A 23,193-nucleotide genomic window follows, 5' to 3' on the forward strand; every position below is an offset into this window, starting at 1 on the left:
ATGAGGGCCTCCTCAAATTTTCCAAGCTTGAAGCCACCATGTGCCTTTTCCTCTCTGGGGACATCAGTGCTGTGTTTCAGGTGTCTGGGTCCCGTGGTGGAGAGGGACATGTGTGTGGGCGACGCAGGGGCTCAAGCTGCTGATGGAGGTTTGCATGCTTCTTCCCATGCAGACGGCTTCGGAAAGGCTATGTAAATAACAGCAATAAATAAATAAATAGCAAAATGAGAAGAAGTTAAGGCAAGGGGCAAAGGAGTACTGGGAGGGACAAGGTCCAGCACAGCGCTGGAGCATCATATAAGTGGGGCATTCACATGGAAGTGGGAGAAGCCAGCTTCAGACCTGTTGCTCCCTGGACAGTGTCCATCCCCTGGAAGACCAGAACAGCAGGACACCCTCCACCACTCCAGCTGAGCCTGTTCTCCCAGGAAAGGAGGGATCCCATCCCAGTGCTGGGAGCAGGATCTGGCCTCTCCTGGAGATGCCTACCTGCAGGTTATAGTCTGTACTTTGCATGATGTCCTAGAGGACAGGGCAGTTTTGGGAGGCAGATGGAGAACCAACAGCCTCTTCCAGGCAGCCTGCCTGGATGGAAGATGCAGTTGTTCCTTCAGGCTTGGGAGGACCAGGAACGCTGCAGCTTCCCTGGGGCAGTTTTCTCACTGGGTGTCTGCTTGCATCACTTTTATACACAGCATCTAGAAGTGCTTAAAATTAAATTTGCTATTTAAGAGCAGGCAAAGCCCTCCTGAGATGTTTCTATTTATTCTTTAGTTGCAATGGCTCTGCATGCTCTTAGCCCTCCACGCAGCAGCCCCCACTCCTCGGAGAGCGGTGCCGAAGCTGGACCACATGTATCTCACCACTGAAACCTCTTTGGTCTGCAGCGTGCAGCTTTCCGTGCCGTGGCATCGCGCCTGTACCCATTTTCTTCCTCCCACCCCCATGGTCTTGTGAAACAGCTCGTTGGCTCTCCCTGCATCACCCACTCTGCAAATCCAGTCTTTCAACCCTAGCAGACCATGTCCCAGATTGGCCAAATCCATGAAGAGATCCCCACCATCTCTGACAACCTTTGGAGCAGATCCTGGAAATTTGCTCCAGATACGCTTGTGCTGCTTCACTGCCACATGTCCATAATTTCCTTTGAGTCAGCCAGTGAAGCTCTGAAGCCTTTCTGCCAGTGAGGACAAATCCTGCCCCCAGTTTGGAGATGCAACACTCGTGAGGCTGGTGGGGCTGAGCAGAGCAAGGAGAGAAGCCATGTTGCATTTCAGACCCAGTGACAGCTGCTGCTCTCCCAGCACTAAGGCAATAAATCTGGGGGATCTGGGTTTATTCTCCTCCAAACCACTTTTTATTATATTGTGAGTAATCACAAAGCCTTACAATGCTGCAGAGGTTCTTTAAAAAAAACAAACTAACACAGCAATGGTATTTGCCAGCTTTCGCTAATACTTATTTAGCTAGCAGCTAACGTGAGATTACACAAGGAAATCTTGCAGTCTTCAACTGGATTGTCACACTGGGTTTTAAATTTACCACAGTGGCGCAAAGACAGTAACTTTGACGGTATGTGATCCTCGAAACATTTCATCTATGCACAGACTTATAAAATTAAACAACTTTTTTAAAAATTACTTTTTCTGCCAGCAGAAAAGAATTCTCTTAAAAAGGCAAGATCCACTAAAAAACACCTCCTCCCTCCCAAACTGCCCCCGTCTTGCACTGCAGTTAGTTGCTGTTCCCCTCCAGATCCCTGCCTGTAGGCAGTCCCATTGCCTTTTTAAGAAAAATCAATGTTTCTTGTGACTGTGAAGGCTGGTCGAGCATTGCAAAGGCTCAGCAGAGGAGGATAATCTCCAGCACTGAAAGAAAGGGCTAAAATCCCACCCTAAGGTCCGTAAACAAATCACTGAAAAGAAGACGGATGAAAATGTGGGAGAGGGATTTCAGTATCCAAAGTGAGGTGTTGACTCTGGCTTTTATGGGCTCAGTGGTTTTCAACCATCCCTGGAGACAGCTGCTTTGGGCAGTGGGGTTTCCAAAGACAAAGCCTGAGCTCCTCCCAACACGCCCAAGAAGGGTTGTGGAATGGGTTTATATCTGCATCACCTTTGCATGGACCTCCCTAAACCAGCTTCAGACATGGAAGGTTGCCCTGATGCAAGGCTGGGTTTAGAGACCAAGCTGCACACCAACCCGAGCAGGATCCCCATCCTCAACATCCCTTCCCATCCCCAGGACAGAGCGTGCCAGATGTGGACCAGACCTCCACTGCAGGAGCCCTTATAAGCAGGGTGAAGGCTTCACAGACGACATTGAGTCAAGCTGTGCTGCCTTCCCCCACTTTCTTCTAGCCTGGAGAAGAAGGGGGATGAGAGGGGCTCCCCTTTGCTTTGCCAGCATTTCGGCAATAGAGGAAAAAATGAGTAAATCTCTGAGGACCAGGCTTTTTATCAGATTTCGGTTGGCAGCCAAGGAGCTATGGGAGAGAAAGAAAAGCCAGAACTCTGGAAGAAAAACCCCAAGATCTTTCCCCTGATAGGCAAAGTGTGCCAGGGTCACAGGCATCAGTGTTAATTCTTCTCCTGGCATGTTCTGGAGAGTGTTTCGGCACTGGAAATTGCCTCACAGGAGCCCAGCTGAGTCGCAGATGTTGTGTTCAGATGGGAGACATCGGCATGGAAACAGCTTACACTCACGTCCTCTGGGTCTGCTTCTTGGTTTGATAAGGTCATCAAGACGAGAATCCCTGTCAACACTTCTTCCAAGCTTCCCCAGAAAGGGAAGAGGGATTTTTTTTTTTTTTAAGCTAGGCTACATGATCTCTTCACTTTGCAGCTCAGTTAATTTGCTTCATCAGAGGCTGGTTCCTGGGTGAGATGCGGCTGTTGGCAAACCCCTCTGCTTTCCTTGCTCTGCTGCACATCATCTCTGAGCCATAGCTCACTAAGGTTAGAAAGACAGGAGGTTGCCAAGGTTGGACCTGAAGTAATTTGATGTGAAAAGGATCGAGATGGGAAAATAGGGAGAAAATTGTGGGAAAAGTTCTCAACTTAATGTTCATTGCACACCTATGCAAATAACATGTAAAAAACAGCACATTAGGAGCACCCTGTATTCAGGTTTGTCTGGAAATGTTTCTTCAAGACTGAAAGTGCACGACAGGGAACAGGGTGCTGCTAATGAAGGCAACATCCAGAAGGCACTTCTTGGGGAGTAATAATTAAAAAAAGGATGATGCGTGGGTTTGTAAGCAAGCAGCTACGGAGTCAGTACATTTTGGTGTGTGGTCTGGAGAGACATAGCTTTGCTCCTACAAATGTGCCTGGGGCATGAAGGTTTGCTCCAGAGCGGCTGTTCTGCCCTGGGACTTGCAGAGCAGCTTGGTCCCCATTGTCCAGCATCACCGCTCTTGAGCTAATGGCCTGCACGCAGGACCTCAACGCACTGGGCAAAATCTGGAGCCTGCAGATGATGTGGGCCAGGATTTGAGAGTTTATAAAATCCACAAACAATCAAGTATTGGCATATACAAATATATAAATTATTGACAGTTTTACAAAAGGCACACTGCAAGCCATCTCAGTCCGACACCTGTACAAATCCCATGGCCCCCCACCCTCCCTTCCCCACCCCTTCTCCCCAGCTTTCATCACGAAACGTAAGGCGCTGCTGCTACGGACCCATGACTGTCGTGGCAACTGAGGACCTCTTTTTTGGTCAGCCCAATTTGTCGGTGGTACTGTCCTTCTTTTATGGTCTTAAGACACTGTATGTTCTTCCCCAAGGTGATGCTTTTGATGGAAGGCAGGTATTTCAGCACAGTCTTTGGCAAGGATGACACGCCTGTCCCAGAGAGGTTGAGCTCCTGTAGGGAGTTCAGACCTAAGATAACTTCAGCAGTCAGTGACTTCAGGTTGGGATTGCTGGATAAATCCAGAACTTGGAGGGCTGGTAGTTCCTTGAAGCTATAAGGAGATAACTCTCCAAAGCCACGCAGGCTGCTGAGGGATAAATGAATCAAATCTTTCAGCCCCGTGAAGTCTCCTTTCTCAATCTTGACTAGAGGGTTCCCGTCAAGATTTAAGTATCGGAGAGGAATCCCTTGAAGATTAGGCACAGATGTTAGCCTGTTTCCAGAAAGATTTAAGTTCTGGATGTTGGGGATGTTCTTTTCACGGTGCCTTGTAATTGTGCTGAGCATATTATTGGATAGATCCACATTCAGGGGTTTTCCTTGACCTTTTGAAGCAAAAATGTCCATAGCTATATCCAAAAGCTTGTTATTGCTCAAATCTATGTCACCCAGAGGAGAACTGGAGAAACAGTCCTCTGGAAGGACTTCCAGAGAATTATGACTCAGATCCAAGGACTCCAGGTACCGAAGCCTGGAGAAGGTTGTGGAGGAAATCTTGGCAATTTTGTTGTAGCTCAGGTCGAGGCTCACCAAGGTGGTGTATCCAGGGCCAGTAAGCATCGATTCATTGATTGTTTCCAGTTTGTTTGATGATAGATCCAAGTAGGAGGTATCCAGAGGGATTGGGACAGGAACAATGTGTGAGCCCATTCCACTGCAGTCCACCTTGGTCAGGCTAAAGCTGTCAAAGAGACCAAAGCTTTCCACTTCACAGTGGCAGCCAGGGAAGCAGGTTTTGGTGGTACCAAAACAAGGAAGGAGAAGCAGCAAATTGAACCAGGCTAGGAACTGCATTGTTGACCTGGAAAACAAGATGGTAAGAAAACAGATTTAATTGCAATAGAAATTACTTTACTGAAGATATGTAACAGTTTGAGTCGTGCAGTCTTCTCTGTCTTTCCAAAAGGATAGATTAAGTATACCCTTAAATAGCATGGATATCCCTAACACTTTGTCTCTCATGTTGTGAACCCCACTGGGAACTTAATGGAGAAAAAAATATTGGGTTAACAGTCTTTGCAGACATAACAAAGTTACGACACAACTGCAAATCAGCTGTAAGGACAGTAGGCTGCCTTAAAGCAAGATGTATCCAACGTGCATCCTTTTGACTGGACCATGGAAGAAGCTAAATGACAGCTCAAACCCTGAGTCATTTTACAGCCTGGCAAACTTCAGCACACAGAGGTCTTCATGTCAGGGCAACCATGTGAGATTTGGGAGTGCCGGGTTCAAGATCCTGCATTGGCAGCTTGGAGAAATCATGTAGGCTGTGCATCCAGGGAGCCTTAGGTGTCCAAAACCCTTATCAGGGAAGGAAAAATCAAAACTCCATTCAAATTTACTATAGATGACAGAGATAACGGCATCATCAGAACATCCTCCAGGGTGAACAGCTAGAAAGGCCAGCTGCCTACTGCCCAAATGGACAGCATGTCTCCCTTGCTTACACTTCAGATGCAAATTTAGAAGTAGGATCATTGCTTTATGTCAGCTGGCTAAAAAAGAGAGTTAAACCAACCGTCCTCGGGCTGACAACAGGCAGGAGAGACAACAGCCACTTGGCTCCTTGCCTGCCGAAGCAGAGGAACCAAGGACTGCTCAGTCTAACCCAGACTCTGCTGTGGTGGGCCCAGCATCCCACACAGGCATGAAGTGGATAGAGCCAATTTATTTCATGTAGAGCCTCTGGGGAGTCTTTGCTAATTACATTAAGTATTCATTAATATTCAAGATAAACGATGCCAGCAAGCAAGGAGCTCTCTCCACCCCTCAGGTTTTGACCCTTCTCCATCTAAGACGTTTCTGTCCCTCCATTGTCACAGTTGAGGGAGGAAGAGAGCTGATCTGCACCTCACCGGCTTTGCTGGACCTCTGCAGATCTCATCCTAACAGCTCCTCTGCACAACTGCAGGCAACAGCAGCTGCGTGATTTCAACAGCCAGCCAAAAAAGCTTTAGCTGTCATCTCTGGAGAGGGTAAATTGGAGCATGCCAGCATCCTGCAGATCAGTAGAGGCAGCAAGGGCTGTCCTCGTTGGTTCTCATTGCAGTCATGGGTGACGGCTCCTCATGTCTTGCAAACAAGGTCTCCAGGAGGCTGGCAACAAATCTCCCACCAAACCAGGCAAGCAGATCCATCAGCACTGCTCTTTGGCTACACTGCTGGTGATAAACAGAGACTCACATGCCAAGCACTCATTTAGCAAAAAAAAAAAAAGAAAAATCCCCTTTAAACGTGTGTTCCCATCCCCACTTCAGGCCCCCTGGTCTCTATTCTCACCTTTCCCACCACTGTTTAAAAGCCCTTTATTAACTTCTTTGCAATATCATCTTTCCCACACACCCTTTGATCTGGCTGAGGTGCCTTCCCCACAGCCCTTGCACCTTCCCAGGACCATTTCCTAGAAGTTCACACTTCACCTTCCCTCACCCACCCCTTGGCAGCAGTTTCTCTCCCTTTTCAGCACGGTCTTCTTGGCCCTGCTCCCCTCCCAGGAGACCGACCAGGCACTACTTGCCAATGTGCAAAAGAAGTGCAAAGGGGAAAAAGCGTTGTAAAAATATTGTCCTGATCACTGATATGACTTGTCTGGTGGTAAATCCCAGACCTCCTGCAAATAGAGAGCAGAAATTGGGACTCCGGCCAAAGAGCCTGCAACCAAAGCATTGCTAAAGGCCAACACGCAATCCTCTGGGGTCCATTATTCTATAGAAACAACAGAAAATCAGTAAGATGAGCCCTAGTCCCAGCCCATTCGACTGTTTCTTGAGAAAACACATATGTGTGCAGAAAGGACGCAGAGGGTAGAGCTCCTTTCTGCAGACACATTTCCAGATATCCCTTTGCTAATGACAGCAAGGCTGATCCCCTCTGGTTCTGTGCAGACAGACCATAGCTTGCTCCCTTCTGCAGTCCCTCCTAAACTAAATACTACTTTTTTTCCATGAAGCAGCCTTTGGAATGCACTGAAATGTTTTATTACCAGGGGAAATTACAGCAGTGGGGAGCTCTTTGGAAACTCAAAAAGCAAAAACCCAAATGTTAAATGTTTCATTTACAGGGAAGTACCTGCATTACTGTCAGCACAATCTACTGGTATTTCTTCTCCAAAATCCCACCCAGTGGCTATTCCCACTTGATGTCTCAACAGAGAAAGCACCTCCTAACTTCTCCTTCGAAAGCCCAGCTCAGTTCGTCATGGCATCCTGTTGGCTCTGGATTAGACCCCGGCAGGTCCAAAGACACATCAGTGTGAGACTTGGCTTTCTGAGCACTGGTAAGACCTTCATGGGCTCCTGTTGGGCCACCTGAAGAAACGCAAGAGTGCAGTCTCCAAAGTCCTAGTTTAAGGACTGAGAGAAGAATCAAAGCCAACACTGGGCTTTGATATGCAGCTGCTCAAACACCTTTTGACATGGGAATTCCCTCCCGGATCAGCCTCAAAACTGACAGCCAGCAGTGGGCAGATACAGTGACTCTCACTGAAACATCCACGGCTCCAGCCAGCAGCAAGCACGAAACATTACGCAGCTGAAATGCAGTATACAAAGCTCAGCTTAGGTATTTGCACATCTATTGCCTCTTCCCTCCTCGCAGCACTGCTCCAAATTCTCCCTTACTGGCTCTGCAATTGCTTTGCAGATGAGATGCAATCCATTACTACCAGTTAAAAACTCCCTTATGGAGCACAATGAAGCATTCATAGGTTAACAAGCCACTTAACCAATAGCTCTGATAAAAGATAGGAGAAATAAAGGTACCGGTCATCTTCCAGTCCAAGAGACAGACTCCTGCATTGGCAGATAATCAAGGAAGAGCTTAGTCAGGTACAAGCATGCTTCATCATCGCATGGAGCAATCGATAGCGCTCTTTGAAATGAGGAAAGAAACATGCCGCAGGCATTTACAGTTCATTTGTGTACAGTGTGCATTTGAAACCACATCGGATTGCCTTTGGATTGCTGCCTATGAGCTGCTCTGTTGACAAAGGCAGGAAGCCAAGGTATCCCCTTGTAAAATGAAGATGAGTTATCCTCCTGCAGCACCGGGGAGATTCACCTGGAGGAAAAACCCTGGGCCAGAAACCACCACCCCCATCACCTGGGATGGCAAAGGGAAAGCCACCAGGAGAAAACAGTCTGCTCTCAGGCTGGTTCAGCCATGACCTCTTCATTTCTACGGCTGTTGTGGCGTGGAGAGATCCCAAGGATAAATTTTGGCCATCTGTTAGCTCTGGGGGGCTTGTTATACCCACTGATTTCAACAGGAGCTGCTGGGGGTGCAGCATCATCCCCCACGTTTCAGGTGCCTAGAGTGGCTGCAGGGCTCTGGTCTTTGTATCTATCTTCCTCATCCTTTCTGCATGGCAAATATCCTGAGACAACCCCAAGGAGACCCAGTGGTGGTTAACGGAGCCAAGGTTGGACAAAGCTCCTAGCAGGGTGCTAGCCTTCTCCCCGGATCCCACATCTCTCCCTGAGCCTGCACATGCCCCGATACCTCCTCCCTGCTCTGCTCATCCCCTGCACCATCGCGTGGCAGGACCCAGGTGGAAACCTCACATTGAGATTTCCCTGCCAAAAAAACCCCATTAAAATCTGATTTTAAAACTAGACTGCAGAGGAAACCCAGGTCTCAGCTGATGGTTGGGGGGTGGGAGAGAGGAAAGCCCTGTTATGGTGTTGTTGCAAATTCACTCTTCTCACTGCACTTGATTTCCTCCCTCTCCTCTTCCTTAAAGACTTTTCTCACTAGTCTTCCCCAATCCACAGCTGAGACTTTGCCACCTCGTTCCCACCCAAGGGAGATGTGCTAACGCATCCCGCCCTGGAAGGAAGCTCATTGCTTGGTGACTGGTCCCCCCCTCTGGAATGCAGAGATGAAGAGGATGCTACTTAGGCTACCTTTGGTTGCCCTGGCAACCACCAAGCCAGACATCCCTATAGCCAAATTCAAGGACTAATTAATAAATGGTACAAGGGGAAGGTCTTTGAACGTTCGTTGTTTGATGGAGTTGGGAAACGCGCCCCTGTTCATGCTGCACCCCTTGGCCTCCCCGAACATGTCATTTGGCAAAGCATCAGCTGAAATGCAGCTGGCGTTCGGGCTGAAGACCCAAAGTCACCCAATGAAGCTTAAGGTACATAAGTAAGAAGTGCAGAAACCCCAGGTTGTCTTTACAGTGCTGTGAAGAGAAAGAAATTGCTCCAGAAGGGGATGAAACCCACCTAAGACCAGACCCATTCTTGGAGATGCCCCATCTCTCCCTTGACCATGGTGGAGCGGGATGCCTGCTCTCCTTGGGCTGCTACTTCCCATCCCTGGCTCCATCCTCCAAACCTGAGTCCCACCCAACAACCAGGTGCACCCAGGATGAATCAGTTCAGCTTACTCATCTGACAAAAAAACTCTTAATCTTCCTTTTCCCCCTTTGGGTAGGTTTTCTAGCAAATCAGGCTGCCCAGCCGCAGGGTTACCAGCTCTGACACTGCAATGGGGAAAACAGGACCTGTCTTTTCAACAGCAGCCCACCATTAGAGCAGATCAAGTATGACATGAATTTCTGTGTGTCTAAGACATCATGGACCGATCCTGGTAAATTCCAGGTTTCTTGCCAATGTACTGCTGGATTAATTCTGATTAACAGCAAATAGAGTTGCTGTTCTAGCAAAGGACGGAGAAGCTGGATTAGCAACAACATTTCACCAGGAGGAAAATTTGGGGATTGCCTTCTGTGTCTTGCATCAGCCAAGTGAACAAAAAGCAAAGTCTATAGCGAGGCCCACAAGGCCCACTTGGCTGCAGTCACTAATTGGGGGCAGGGGAAATGGAGCGCTATTGGAAAGCGAAGCAAGCTGCATAGGATATGACAGAGGCCATAAATCCTCCAGACTGGGGGAAAAAAAAAAAAAGAGAGAGTTCACTCTTTCTCTCTTTAAATACTTGGGAGGCTCTGAGAGGCAGCTGGGATGGTGGCTCTGGAGCACCAGGATGCTCCTCAGTTGCTTCTCCAACAACAAAACTGCTTCAGAGACCTTCCCCCCACACCATTAATTAATCTGTAAAATAAGAATAATTATCGACTAGAGTGCAACGCTAGTAACAGCTACAGTTTTCCAGTGTGGACTCTCCCAGGCTGAGTCCAAATGACGCCACAGATGCAATCACAGCCCAGTCAGCAGATCCCATGCGCCAATGTGAGCAGACAGCAAAGCTCGTTCAAACCAGCCTACAACCAGAGATTATCAATCCCTTAGCTCGCAGGCCCACAGCCGTCACATGATAAAGAAGCTGCTGCTGACAAGGTTACTCTTTCTTTTTTTTTGTGTGTGTGAATCCATTGAAAGTAAAGGTCATCCAGGCTTTTGCTCTGCCTGCTTCAGACTGGATCTTCCCTGCAGAGGGGGTCCCCACATGCGTGCAGCAAAGAGCTGTGTTTACCCACTCTATAAAGCTTATTAAACCAATCAGTGCTTCCTCACAAAGGAGGTTTGGTATAAATGGGAACAGGGCTTTCTGATCCATTTGTTATTTTTTTGTTGTTTGCTGGTTTGGCGTACGCTTTGCAAATACCAGTTTTGGTTTTATACTCAGTGTTTGTGACTTCTTGGATTTAGGGAGAGGAGAGCTAATGAGAATCCAAGAAGTATCTGCTATTTAGGTTTGATCCTCCATTTGCTTAGATGGTTTGGGGGAGTTCAGTGGAGTTACTCTAGGTGTTGATGACAGCAGGATGAGAATTAGTCCCTTGGCTCTTCTAAATTCGGCTTGATTTCATGGAGCCCTTTTTGGTGATGTTATCACCTTTCACTTTCCACTGATGGTTTTATCAGTGGGAAGTGCAAAACTGCTTAGACAGCAGAGCCATCCCCAATTATCCATCAGCATATAAAGAAGGGTATGTGCAACCCAGTCTTCTCCTTCTCCTCACCCTATTTCCCCCACCAGTGCATGCAAGCATTGGGATGGGGAGAAACTCAGCCAATGGGATGGTGGCTTTAGCCCATATGGCTCAATGTACAGAGACACCGAGGGCCTGAACAGGATTTAAATCATCCTGCACGTGCCTGAACACTTTCTGCTCCATCTTCCCACTCACTGGGGGAAATCAGAATTAAATGCAGGGAATGAGGAAAAAAAAAAGAAAATTTCTCTATGAATTCCTTTCTGCTTCAATGATTTCTAATAATGGATGTAAAAGCACCTCCTTTGCATTCAGTCAAGAGCCCCACCACCAAAGGGGGAGTCGTTAGCAAGTAATTAACCCAGTGGTATCAGGAATCTACATTACCAGGCTATGGAAGAATAATAGACAATAGGCACCAAACTGGGGATGGAAAGAAAAAGTCGTCTCTCCTCCCTCAATGCAGAGATGTGGTTGTATTTAAGGCAGACCAGGGTGGGTGGTGTGATGGGGATGGGTGGGCTCAGGATGGGATTTACCCCCTCTGACGTGTGGGTCCCAGGGATCACAGGAGGTAGCCAAGACAAGCAGATCTTGAGTCAGTGGTTTATTTGCTCTGCAGGGTGCTTCGTCCCCATTCAAGTGATTTCAAGAGGGGACAAAACTGCCATAAAGAGCGGTGAGATGCTGCTCCCGGATCTGGACAAGAACCCCATTGCTCTGCAGCAAGTCTATCTTTGCAAGACTTGAATCTCACCAAAAAAACATGGAATTTTGGGTGTGGACAGCCAGATGGGCTGAGGAAGGAAAAAAACAAGACACCATTCCTCATTTTCCCTATATCTCAGTTATCTCCATTCGCTTTTCTCAGCTCCGAACATAGAGAAACTGCTGAGCACAAGCCACAATGATTAACCAGCATCCCAGCAATGCTCTCCATCCTTCAGGGAGGTTCTCATAGACTTTAAAAGGGACGGGATAGATAACATTAGCAAGAGCAAAGCCAAATTGTTAAGCATCAGAAGCATTTCACAACCCCAAAGCCAAAACCAAGCAGCCCCTCATCCCACCATGCGGGCTGCAGAGAAGACATATGGGATTGATCGAGAGGGAACCCAGCATCTCCAAAGCCTAAGCTTCACACTATGGGTTTGTTTTCAAACATGTGATGTCCCTTGCTCAGCTGAAACAGACTGTGCTCTGTTTTTTCTTTAAAGTTAAAAAATAAAATATCCTTTCTTCGTAAAAGAAATGGGGAGCCCTATTAAAATAATCTGTGCTCCAACTGTTGATGTCACAATCTTTGCAAGATTGTCTCTGATGTCACTCTTTGCAAGAGGCCACGGGTAATTTATCATCCTAGTGTTTAAACAGCTAATAGTTTATTCCACTTGTGCAATCTCCTCCCCCAGCATCCCTCATCCCCCCCAAGGAGGAAATCAAGGTGCTGTGCCATGTATTTTGGGCTCTAACAAAAGGAAACCTGTGTGGGCAGGTCTGCCAGCCCACACGGCGAGTCCCAGCTGATTTACATCCACAGCTGAAATAGGGATGATTTCTGCTGCCCCGAGAGCTGGGTGCCTCAAAAAGCCACATCTTGGAAGCAAACAGCAGCCCAACTCCTGAGAATTTCGCCTTGAGTGGGAAAAAGTCGGTGCTACCTCCAGCATGGGGCAAATTATGAATTAAATCACAGCAGCACCAGGGTTTTGCACAAAAATCCTCCTTCCCCGCTCAGCCCAGGAAGCTGTCAGGTTAATAGAGGTTTTATTCGGGGTCGGGGAAATAGTGTCCTGTGGCTTTTGAAAGCAATTTTGCTCACCAGCCTCACACCAAGCTGTGCTTGTGCCCGGAGGAGGCGTTCCTGAAAGGAAATTAAGTTTGCTAAGCCTCCGGAGCAGCTGCAGGCAGGGGAAGGCAGGCGTCGGCGTGGTGTGGCACCTCCCAGCAGCACCGGCTGGGAGCTCGCCAGGAGCAGGGTTTCATGGGGCTCGCCGGGAGCAGAGGGGATGTGAGCATCCTGGCCCCACCGTTGCCTCCTGGCTATGCCAGCTGCAGGACCACTCAAACTGGGAGCATTGGCAGCTGCACACCGGTTCCCAGCAGCCCAGGGATCAAACAAGGTGCCTGCAAGGCATGCAGGAGCTCAGGGCTTTCTCCTGCTCCAGCATCACTCCAGAGGTGACCACCCCAAATCCTTTCACCCCCTGACAGCCCCTGCTTCCCATCCTCCCCTTCTGCTCTTTAGCAGTGAGCATATCCAAAACAGGAGGTCTCGCTATCCCAGCACTTGCTGAGCATAACACAGACCTCATCTCAGCCAGGAACACAAATATTTTCTTAACTGCCGCAAACTCAGCCCGAACAGGATCTTTATCGGAAACCCACTGACACATCCCAGAACGGGAGGTCTCTGTTCCAGAGGAGTTATTTTGGCACAAATAGGTTTACGAACCAGCCCTTCAGCATGGCACTTCATAGCAAAGGGAGAGGTTTACACCATCCCTAATGCATTTTGCTGCAGAGGAACCCGGTGAAACTACCAACAGATCCCCCTGCCCCATCATCTCCGATGCCCAAGGGATGTGATGCACGGAGGGAGGCTGTGAGTACCCAGGCTTTACCCAAATCACACATGACCCCCAGCCCCAGCCCCAGCCGGTTCCTATGCTGGCTCCTGCTACCACGATACTTTTTCACAGCACTCCGGCTCCCAGAGACATGATATAATTCAAGAGGAATGCACTCTGGGATGAACACCATACGCCAGGCCAGCAAGAAACGTTAAGAGGTGCAGCACAGGGAGAAGAAACCTCTTAACCACAATGGACGCTTCTTGGTTTTAACTGTTAATAGAGCTGTATCATCATGCCCAGCTGGGAAATGTCACCTGCCATGCATGTCCCTGGGATGGCACATGCCACGTCCCACCCCAGGAGAGTGCAGGTTGCAAGGACCCACCAGCTGTCTGGTCCGTGAGAGAAAGGTGGGATGACTAGGGATGTAGCCCTATGGATGTACCCTACATCCCTGACCTGGTTTGCTTTCAACCACCCCGGTGGGCTGGCCTGAGCTGCAGAAGGACCACGCTGCATGTATGGACATGGATGGGCTCCCCTGGAGAGGATGAGCTGGGCAAGGTGAAGGAAGAGAGAGGAGGGATGGTGCTGGGGAAGGCGATACATCCCAGGGTGATGCTTCTGCCCTTCCTGGTGAGACACAGCCTACCAGCAGCAAATAGCTCATAGCAGCCCCATCATCCTGTATCTCAAAGGGCTTTCCAGCTCTTTCTCCTTGAAACAGAGGTGGCTGCAAATCAGCCTCCGACGGCATGCCTTGGTCACGGTGCTCTGCCCAGCTCCAGCAAGCAGAGGTGGCTGGCACCAGCTGAAATCATATGAAATGCAGAGGGAAAAGAAATTTGCCCCAGAGGGACTCCGGCTGGGCAACGCCTCCAGCCCTGGCAGAAGGATTTTATGAGGACCCCATGTGGCTTTAGCTCTCTGAAAGGCAGCAGCTTCCAACCTCCCTTCTCCTAACAGCCCTGCAGGGCTGCTGGCTTCAATAAGGGAGGGCAAAGCAAGGAGGCAACGTTCAGCTGGGTGCCCTTCAGCACTGCCCCAGCCGGCCCACGGCTTCTTTGTGGGCTTTTTATTTGTTTTTGTGGTTGGGTTCTTTTTTCATGCACAATAATCTCCAGGCCTCTTTGCTGCCTGTGGCTCTCAGCGTGCAGCTGCAGACCCTCCACCGAGGAGATAATAAATACAATCCTGGCTGTCATTGTTGCAAACAGCACAGCTGGAGGCTCCCGTTACGTTCCCCTCCCAGCCTTTCTCTCTCCCTCCCCAATAATTCTTGCAATGTGACGCTGCGAACAATGAACGCCAGTGAAAACGCCCAGCAGAGCATCAGCTGGGGCTTCAGGAGCTGCCCTCAGCCCGGCAAAGCATGAGCCATTCGCTACACCCAGCAGGTCTCCTATGAGATTTGGGAAGGGGGGATTTGAGGAGGGGAAGAGGGTCTGGGTAAAGCTGACAAAGGGTTTAGCAACAGGGTATCGTCCCCACCGTGGTTCCCACCCCAGATGATGCTTGACTGCCCCAGTGACATGGTGTTGTGGCATCTCCTTAGCTCTTTCCCTCCCCTCCCTGGTCCAGGATCCTCCAGTCTGTCTTGGCTGGCATGGGGTTTTGGAGAGAAAGGTCGTCTAAAGTGGGCTGGGAGAGCCATGTCCCCGGCAGGACCCATTTCTCACCACTGATGTTACCAGGATTCCCAATTCACATGCCTCAGTTTCCCTTCTGACACCTTAAGGTTGACTAACCCCAGGACCGAGAGGTGTTCATTCCTGTGTGGGGTTGGGGGTACCATCCCCAGGATCAAATCCTACCAGTTTAAGTGGGAACGGAGCATAAGTCAGGACACCCCGGTCTCACCTCGTGCAGAAAGCCCCAGCCAACGCCACCACTGCCACAACTGGTCCAGCCAAATGCCACCACTGTCCCCATGCACCACGTCCAGCTCCTCCCTTTTCTGGTCACTCTGGGGACACCAGCCCTGCTTTGCCCTCTGCAAAATGGGCAACCAGACTGGGGGACAGGGAAGGGGACATCTGGGGAGGTAGTTGTGGTGGAAAAATATCTAAGCACCTCTCAAATCAGTGTTTGTGGACTCTACACTGTGGCTGAAGTCTCGGTGGCTGCCAACAGCAGGCCTGCCTCTCCAGGGACCGCTGCCCACCCATGCTGCTCACCTCCCCTGGCTCCGTCCTTTCCCCATCCCTGTCCCCTTGTTTTTGGCACAGCTCTGTGGCACTTCTGCCATGCCATGGAGATGCCACAAGTCACCCAAGACACACACAACCATCTTCCTTTACCATTTAACCCTGTATTAAGCAACCGCCGACCCCAATTTGACCTCATTTCGCTGACTGGCAAAGACAGACTTCCCAAATTACAGCATCCTCATGTGTGCCCCCATATGGTGCTGGTTCCTTGCACCCTGTTCTTTCCTCCAAAGCCACGTGAGACCACCATGCACCATATTGTGAGCATAGGAGACAGGGACATCAGCATGGGACATTTGGGGACAGTCCAGAAGAGCAATGCTCCCCCCTGTGCATGAGACTGGCCAGGTTCAGAGTTACCCTATGATCCTGTAATCCTTTGAGTTGGAGATCTCTTGCAAGAGATTGCAATGCTCCGGTCCTGGGTAGATACAGGTGCTGCACCTTGGGTGGGAACTGAGCCTTTGCACCGGGATAAAAGGGTTTTGGAGGAAGGGTCCCCTCCATCCTGCTGCGTGGAACTTGGCCTCACCATGCCCCTTGCCACAGACTTCTCATTCTCAAGGATGGGAAGAAAATGGGTGATTTTGGGGTCAGGGACGTGCCCTGCCCCACTTGGAGACCTCAGCGCACGTTTGTCGCTTCAGACGTGATGGAGGTGAGGAATCACATCTGCTTTGACCCATCTGCCACAGCAGGGCTTTGTGTTTAAGTCTCAGTTTTTCCTGACAAGGGATCTCTTATTCAAAGTTTAAAAAAAAAAGGGTCCTTATTTCTCTCCCCAACCCCTGGCTTTGAGCTGCCAGGCACAAACCAGGAGAAACGAGAAGAGTCAGCATCACAGATACATGGACAGCAAAGAAGCAGAAGGAGGGAAAGGGGAAGGAAAAGAAACCCCACAGATGCCGGCGCTCAGATATTACACACAGCACATGGCCCTTCGCTCAGCTACGGCAAAGATAAAGTGGTTTTTTTTCCAGTTTGCCACTGCTCCAACAGGCAGATTTCCAGCCTGGTTAATGCAACTCAGGAATGTCCCGTGCTAAGGCAGCCAGGTTGGTTTAATCTCTTGCAGTGTCTGCAAGCGGGGGAGAGGCTGGGGCGATTCTCAGAGACCGTATTTCCTTCCCCCCCTGCTCCACATCTTAAATACTCCAAGAGGGAACGATGGAAACTCCCAGGAAATTTAAAAAAAAAAAAAAAAAAAAAGCGATACAAATGAAAATCTCAAGGCTTCCCTGTAATGAATGGCTGAGCCATTCATACATTCCCCTTGATAGGTCCAGGTGCCAAGTTTTAAGACAAGAAACGGCTTGCTCAAGCCAGCCTTTATCTCTTCACGGCCCTCAACATATCGGCGTTCGGAAGTTTCTTTTGATAGCCTGCCAGGCGGCCAACGCTATGGCTACCGCACACGGCCCAGGGGTGCCGGGGGTCAGGAGGGCTGCTGGACAAGGATGCCTTGTCTTATCCCACCCTCCAGCCTCTGCTTCTCCCCACCAAGCAGCTGACAAGTGGGGAGGAGGAGGGAGAAGAGACTGAAAGAGGAGAATAAAAGCAGTTAGGGATGGAGGGAAAACTCTAAACCTCCGGAAGACGAGTGGCTCACCTTTTTTTCCCAGCTCTGCCTCGCACTGGAGTGGCACACGCTGCTCTTCGGGGCTGGGGGAGCACAGGATGCCTTTTCCTATATCCAAAAACAAAACAAAAAAAAAGGACTTCTGCATGGTTTTTGTTTTACAGCTCTTTTCTCCCAATTTTCTCCCACCCATTCAATGCTGTTTTATTCCTTGTACTCAATCTTAAAGAATAGGGGTGCAGGAGACCCTCACCCTGACCCAGCAGCCTTCCCTGCCAGTCCACCTTACCATCAGAAATTAATGTCCCCTGGGATGTCCAGCACGTCCTCGTTCCCTCCGGGCATTTTGTAATTGCTCCCCACTGCCTCTGCAAGCAGCTGCTCGAATTCATTCACAAACCAGCAGCGTCTCCCCGCAGCATGCCGCAAGGGAAAGCCTGCATCCCGGTGCTGCCACCCAACCGTCTGCCTACCCCGGTCCCGAGCATCGCTCACCTACCGCCTCTGGAGAGGGACCCCGCGTCGGAGCGGAGACGGGCGACGGCTGAGCACAGGTCAGGGCCTCACCGGGCCATTTATAACCTATGCGTGAGCAAGCACCTCCCGTGTCCTCTCCGGGACAGGGACTGGCTCCCATGGGGCGAGAAGGGACACGAGCCGTGCCAGCACGACAGCAGACACTAACCCACTTTGCCTTTGCAGCGCCTGGCTGCCGACAGCGAGCAGCCAGCCAAGTTTAGTCTTCAAGTCTCCCAGGGACATACCAAGCTCCCTCCGGTCCTTTCAGCATCTAACACATCCAATGTGCTCCTTATTCCCAGAGAGATCGGCGAGGCGTTGGTCTAACCCTGCCTTTCCATGGTGCCTCTTCTCCCGGTATTCCCTCGGATTTCTCCCGCTGCAACAGAGCCCCGCGCGCTGCCAGGCGAGCTTTGGAGCCGTGATCAATGCAATATTTCAGCACAACGCCAGCGATCGGCACCAGCAGCTCTCTGCAGAGCAATGGCACAGTGTCCACCCAGACAAGTTTCCTACTGTAACTTCAGTGAATGCGGTTATTCAGGCTAACGGCAGCTGATTTATCATGGCAGACACCCGGGGAAATCTTTCGACTCGGGAGACTGGAGGCTCCTCGCCCGGCTGCCGCGATGAACGCCGTGAGCTCGGCACGGCTCGCCGTGCTCTCCTTACACCCGTGCTCGAATGCCTTCGCTGCCGCCGAATTACGTTTGCTAACCGCGATGGAGAGCGTCGGTTAACGGAGGGGATGCCACTTCCCCGCGGCACAAGCCGCCAGCTCCATCCTCGCCGGTCTCCTCCCAGCCTTCCCAAATCCCAAGCAGAGGAGTAAAGTTGACGGACCCTTTTGTTTCCAGAGAGCTGGCACGTGTTGTGGTTTTACTGGGCTAATAAATCTGCCGTGGTCTGCGCCTTGTAATGACTGCAGCATTAATAACAAGTTTCCATGGAGCTGCTTGAAAAGTTCACAGGGTGTGTGCCTTATCAGGGGAACCCCGTGCTTTCTGACCTCCTGCTTCAAAGTCACAACCAGCAGCTTTGTTTTTTGCTTTCTTTTTTTTTTTTTACTTTCTTTTTTTTCCTTTTTTTTTTTTACTTTCTTTTTTTTTTGTCTTTCTTTTTTTTTTTACTTTTTTTTTTTTTTTACTTTCTTTTTTTTTTCTTTTTGCTTTCTTTCTTTTTTTTTTTTTTTTTGTAATAAGAGAACAAATAAATCCTGGTCTGCTTTCTGCTTCCTCTCCCTTCCTCCCCCCCTCCAAACACACCTTCCCCTCCAGCTTAATCCATTTACAGGCATGGGAAATTCCCAGGCAGGGAGCTTTGCCCTGCCCTTATCTCTGCAAGGACCCCCCCTCTGCACCTTCCAGCCTCTTCACCCCATCCAGGCGACCCCCTCTAAGCTTTACCCCCCCCCATTTCTCCTTTCTCCCCTTACCTCGGGTGAGCTGCAAAACCCTGCGAGCCTCCCAGCACCAGAATCCGACCAAAAAAGCCTCTCTTTTTCTCCCCGGCCGCCTCGCTGGGAGGGGAGGGCCAGGGAAAGCAGGGGTGGGGGAGAGAGGAGGGGAGACAGGGAGCCCTGTGTGAAATCAAAGCCCCAAAACCGGGGACGGGAGGCGGTGCGGAGCCTCCAGCTGCTGCTCGGATTACTTTGCAGCCGTGGCAATCCCGAGCCCTCTACAAACCACCATTGCACCGGGGGGGGGGAAGGAGAGGGGGAAGAGATCCCCGGCTGGAAAGGCTTCATCCCGCCCCGGCTGCCGCTCTCCGGGGTGAGGGGAGCGGGCTGGGGGCTCCTATGCACCCGCTGCACCCCAAAATTCCCCCTTTGGGAATGCCAGAGGTGGGGAAAAAGTAGTTTACCTCCAACCGAGACCTCTGTCCTTCCCCACTCCGCACCCGAGGTGTTTTGCAGCCGATGCCCGCCCCCCCCTCCGCCCCGCCGCCCGCTGAGCCCCCACGCAAACTCATCACACCAAAAAAGTTTCCCCACTCGGAGGCTTGGGGAGGGGGGGGTCCCCAGCAGGCACCCCCAGGGCTGGCCCTGCGCATCCCCAGCTCCCCGGGGAGGCGGCAGGGAGGTCTCCCCCCCCCCCCCCCCCTAAAAATGAGAATTGGCGGCTGCCTGCGAGCCTGAGGAGGGGATGGGGGCGGCGGGGATGGGGATGGGGGCGGCGGGGAGGGGATGGGGCGGCGGGGAGGGGATGGACTCACCGCGGCCGGGGTCGGTTCCCACGGCGGGGAAGCGCCGGTTCCCACGGCGGGGAGCTGGTGCCGCCGGCAGCAGCAAGGCTTGGGGCCGGGTGTCCCCTTCCTCCCTCCTCCTCCTCCTCCTCCTTGTCCAAGGCGTGCAGCTGGCCGGGCAAGCGGGCTGCCCCCTTCCCCGCAGGAGGAGGGAGGAGGGAGCTCAACAGATGGCTGCACACAAGGGAACATCTGGGAGGAGGAGGAGGAAGGAGGAAGGAGGCAGGACTTGCGCTCGGCTGTGCCACTCCTGAGCTGGCAGACCCCCCTTATGGGGGAAAAGGGGGGGTGTCAAGCCGGCTTTGCACACACACACACACACACACACAATCCCCCCCCCCCCCCCTCCTGCTCTGCATCCCCCCTGGGTAAAATCCCTTGTCGTCCCTTTGCTTTCTTGGGGATCACTCCAGAGTTACCCTCAAAGCACAGCCTTCTTTCCAGCCCTGACCTCTGCAGGGCTGTATTTGCAGGAGTCCGTCCTATTCCTGAACACCTCTTGCACCCAGTTTTCCCAGGGCCAAGGTCAGCTCCGGCATCCCAGGCTGCAGGGTAGGCACCAAGGTCTGAGGGATGCCAGCAGGCAGGAGACTGGGGCTTATAAATTGTATGGTGCAACCCCTGAAATAGGATAAAGCAACAACAACAAAAAAGCAGGTAGTAATCACAGTTTGGGGAGCAGAGAGTCTGGACCCCATCACTGCAGGATGGGCGGTCTCTGGGCCTTCTCCAAGGAGGCTGTGAAAGAGCAGCCCCGCACCAGAATGTCTTGACTTTTAGGTGTAATGGCCCGGCGGTGGCTCGAGTCGTGATGCTGGTACTAGAAAAAGAATCAGGAGCCTAGCTAGTGTCATGGCGCTGTGACACTTCGGATGAGGGAAAAGGCACCTCAAGGGTCTGTGAATCACAGGGGACTCATCCTGCGGCTGGCTGCAGCTTCCCACACCGCACCCCTCGTGCCAGCCATGATCGGTGGCCTGTGACAGGCCCGTGCCACGTCCCAAGTTTAGGTTAAGAAGGCACAGCCAGGCTCCCTGTGTTTACTTTTAGTAGCGCTGCTGCTTTGAAATGCATCACATGCCCAATACCAATGATCAAAATTTGCTCAGACCACGAGCCTCACGCAAGCGAGTCGCTGAGATTTGCATTTAGCATCTCTTTGTGATGAAAAGGTGGCGAACAGGCAGTTTTTTGCTTTCTCCCAGCACATCACTCCACGACCTGCCTGAGGATTTGCAGGGTGACGCCCCCCCCCGCAGTGAACACAGCTCTGATCAGAGGGGCTGGGGCTCAAGGCAGGAGATACCGGGGGCGTCAGGAGGAGATCGCAGCCGTTCCTCTCCACCCTCCGAATTTCCGAGCATGGGTTATGTGCACACTCTGTACCCATGTCTCAGGAGCTGCTTTTTGGGAATCACCACCAGACTCTGAGAGTTCTGCCAAGATGGGGACAAGCAGCCCCAGGGAGCCAGACAGAGGAAATCTGTGCTCAGGACTCAGCTGAGCCAAGTGCTTTTCGGTGAAAACCCTGGGAAAACCCCTTAATCTGGGTTGTGATTTTCCATGTAAAGGTGGCGGTGATATCTCCAGACACAAGCAGTCTGCTGTAAGGATTCATTCATCCAGGTCTTTGCACTGTTCATTATTATAGCTCTGGGTAGGGGAAGTTGCTAAGCTGGAAGCTTTTGTTTAATTTTCCATTTCGTTCATTTTTCCGTGCCTCATTCTAGGCCTTTGCCATGTCAAAGTTGGCCTCAGTAAAGCAAAACGCCAGTTTAAAGCTGGAGGAATTGGGAATTAAAGTCTCTAGCTGAGATAAAGTCCAGTGGTCAGCACTGCCAGGTCTGGTGATTTGAAAGGAAGAACTGAAAAACAGGAACTTGGCTTAAAACCTCTGAATTTTGCTAAAGAAAGATCTTTAAATTTTGTTTTCTTTGCTTGAAGCCTAAAATGAGCATGCTTTGCAATAGCTGCTGCTAGATGGACATGAGAAAATTGTGTACTCAGAAATGTTGCTGCTCAGATGATAAAATAATCAACTGAGAGGTGTTTTGGCTTGAACTTCAAATGCTAAGAGATATTTTAATAAAATATCCCCAGTTTGATGGAGTTGGCCCAAATCATGCCGGGGACAGGGCTGACAATTTAATTCGGGGTAATTTGGGGGTAGGGATTAGCCCTGGTGTGATGCTAACACAAAATTAGCCCGGGTGTGTGTCCACCTCTGCTTCTTAGAACCTGAAACCATCTCCCACTGAGATCTGCACTTCTCCTGGAAGTGGTGTGTCCTCCTCATGGTGCTCAGTCCATGCCCTGTGGAGATGTATGACAAAGTGACACCTCCTGCTGTCATGGTCCGCCTCTCCATACCATGAAACCTTCCACTGCAAAGTGCCTTGGCTGGACAGTCCATAGATGGATGCTCCCTCCAGCAGATCAAACCCAGTTACTTATCATAACACCAAGGTCATTTTTAGGGGACATTTAGTCTTAAGGTCATGTTCCCCACCATTACTATTTCTATTTCTTTGCCACATGGGAGCACGTTTTCTTAAAGGTAAACCAGTTTTTTTCTAGAGCTGTGTGGTCGCATGGGCCAAACTTTCACATGCAAAGCCAGCCGCGCTGTGTTTGGACAAATTTCCCCACCTGTCTCAGACAGTTCACTGCCTAAATACACCAGGGTAGGATGAAAGATGGAAATAGAAAGGGATTTGCTTGAGGTCATGCAGCACCAAATGATGGTAGGACCTCACTTGGGGTTTTAGGTACTGCTGTAGCCATGGGTTACCCTCGTTTTTCACTTTGGAAAAGTAGATGAGGGAGGTTCCACTAAAATTACTTCATTTCACCCTGATTTTAAGGTCTAGTTATAATATAATTTTGCCAGCACCACATTGAAACATGTGAAAGCTGAAAGCCAGATCTCAGATGTGCTGTCCCTCAGCCCAGCTTCTTTCCTTTCTTGCTGTCTCCAGGTGTGAAGGTTTGATCTGCATTTATGGCCCATTTCTCCAGCTCAGCTCTGCTCCAGCACAGATGGATCTTCAGTTTTCTCTCTGGCCCTGCGGCCCTGAACAGCATCACTCCAAATAACCCTCATATACTGCTGCTGTAGAGACCCTAACAAGTCTGGGGACCGTAAGACATCTTCTCCCAGCTCGGTTCCTCCAGGGCCTTGCTGAGCCTTCCTCTGACCTTCTGTTCCCAAAAGACACCAGCTCAGTTCCCTTGTT

General features: G+C 50.6%; 1 protein-coding gene and 1 long non-coding RNA gene across 7 annotated transcripts; one reads left to right on the plus strand and one right to left on the minus strand.

Annotated features, from left to right (window-relative positions):
- Nucleotides 1–1,345: 1,345 nt before the first annotated feature.
- TSKU (tsukushi, small leucine rich proteoglycan) lies at nucleotides 1,346–20,136 on the minus strand. Of its 6 annotated transcripts, XM_009476481.2 has the most exons (4): nucleotides 17,880–17,959; nucleotides 17,225–17,302; nucleotides 3,690–4,724; nucleotides 1,346–2,999 (listed from the first exon to the last, which is right to left on the minus strand). In XM_009476481.2, the coding sequence occupies exons 1-4, from the start codon at nucleotides 17,954–17,956 to the stop codon at nucleotides 2,846–2,848; spliced, it is 1,344 nt and encodes a 447-aa protein (XP_009474756.2). In that variant the 5' UTR covers nucleotides 17,957–17,959; the 3' UTR covers nucleotides 1,346–2,845. The 6 variants fall into 6 exon arrangements, with proteins under 6 accessions (XP_009474756.2, XP_087613511.1, XP_087613512.1 ...); XM_087757385.1 differs by lacking the exons at nucleotides 1,346–2,999; nucleotides 17,880–17,959 and adding an exon at nucleotides 19,928–20,136 and having other exon boundaries at nucleotides 3,655–4,724; XM_087757386.1 differs by lacking the exons at nucleotides 1,346–2,999; nucleotides 17,880–17,959 and adding an exon at nucleotides 19,149–19,615 and having other exon boundaries at nucleotides 3,655–4,724.
- LOC148055953 (uncharacterized) lies at nucleotides 17,335–18,632 on the plus strand. Its single transcript, XR_015704704.1, has 2 exons — nucleotides 17,335–17,748; nucleotides 18,016–18,632. It is a non-coding gene; the product is annotated as an uncharacterized LOC148055953 (long non-coding RNA).
- Nucleotides 20,137–23,193: the final 3,057 nt, after the last annotated feature.

Source organism: Nipponia nippon, unplaced genomic scaffold (assembly GCF_047370975.1).
Source record: "Nipponia nippon isolate SJK-2023a ecotype South Korea unplaced genomic scaffold, ASM4737097v1 scaffold_2, whole genome shotgun sequence".
NCBI lineage: Eukaryota > Metazoa > Chordata > Aves > Pelecaniformes > Threskiornithidae > Nipponia > Nipponia nippon.

Coding starts and splice junctions, on each gene's coding strand:
- TSKU (XM_009476481.2), bottom strand. CDS start 17,956: ATGTCCCTGGGAGACTTGAAGACTAAACTTGGCTGGCTGCTCGCTGTC. Junction 4,725..17,224: donor GGCAGAGCTGGGAAAAAAAG/GTGAGCCACTCG, acceptor CTTGTTTTCCAG/GTCAACAATGCAGTTCCTAG. Junction 3,000..3,689: donor AGTTGCCACGACAGTCATGG/GTCCGTAGCAGC, acceptor TTTTCACATCAA/ATTACTTCAGGTCCAACCTT.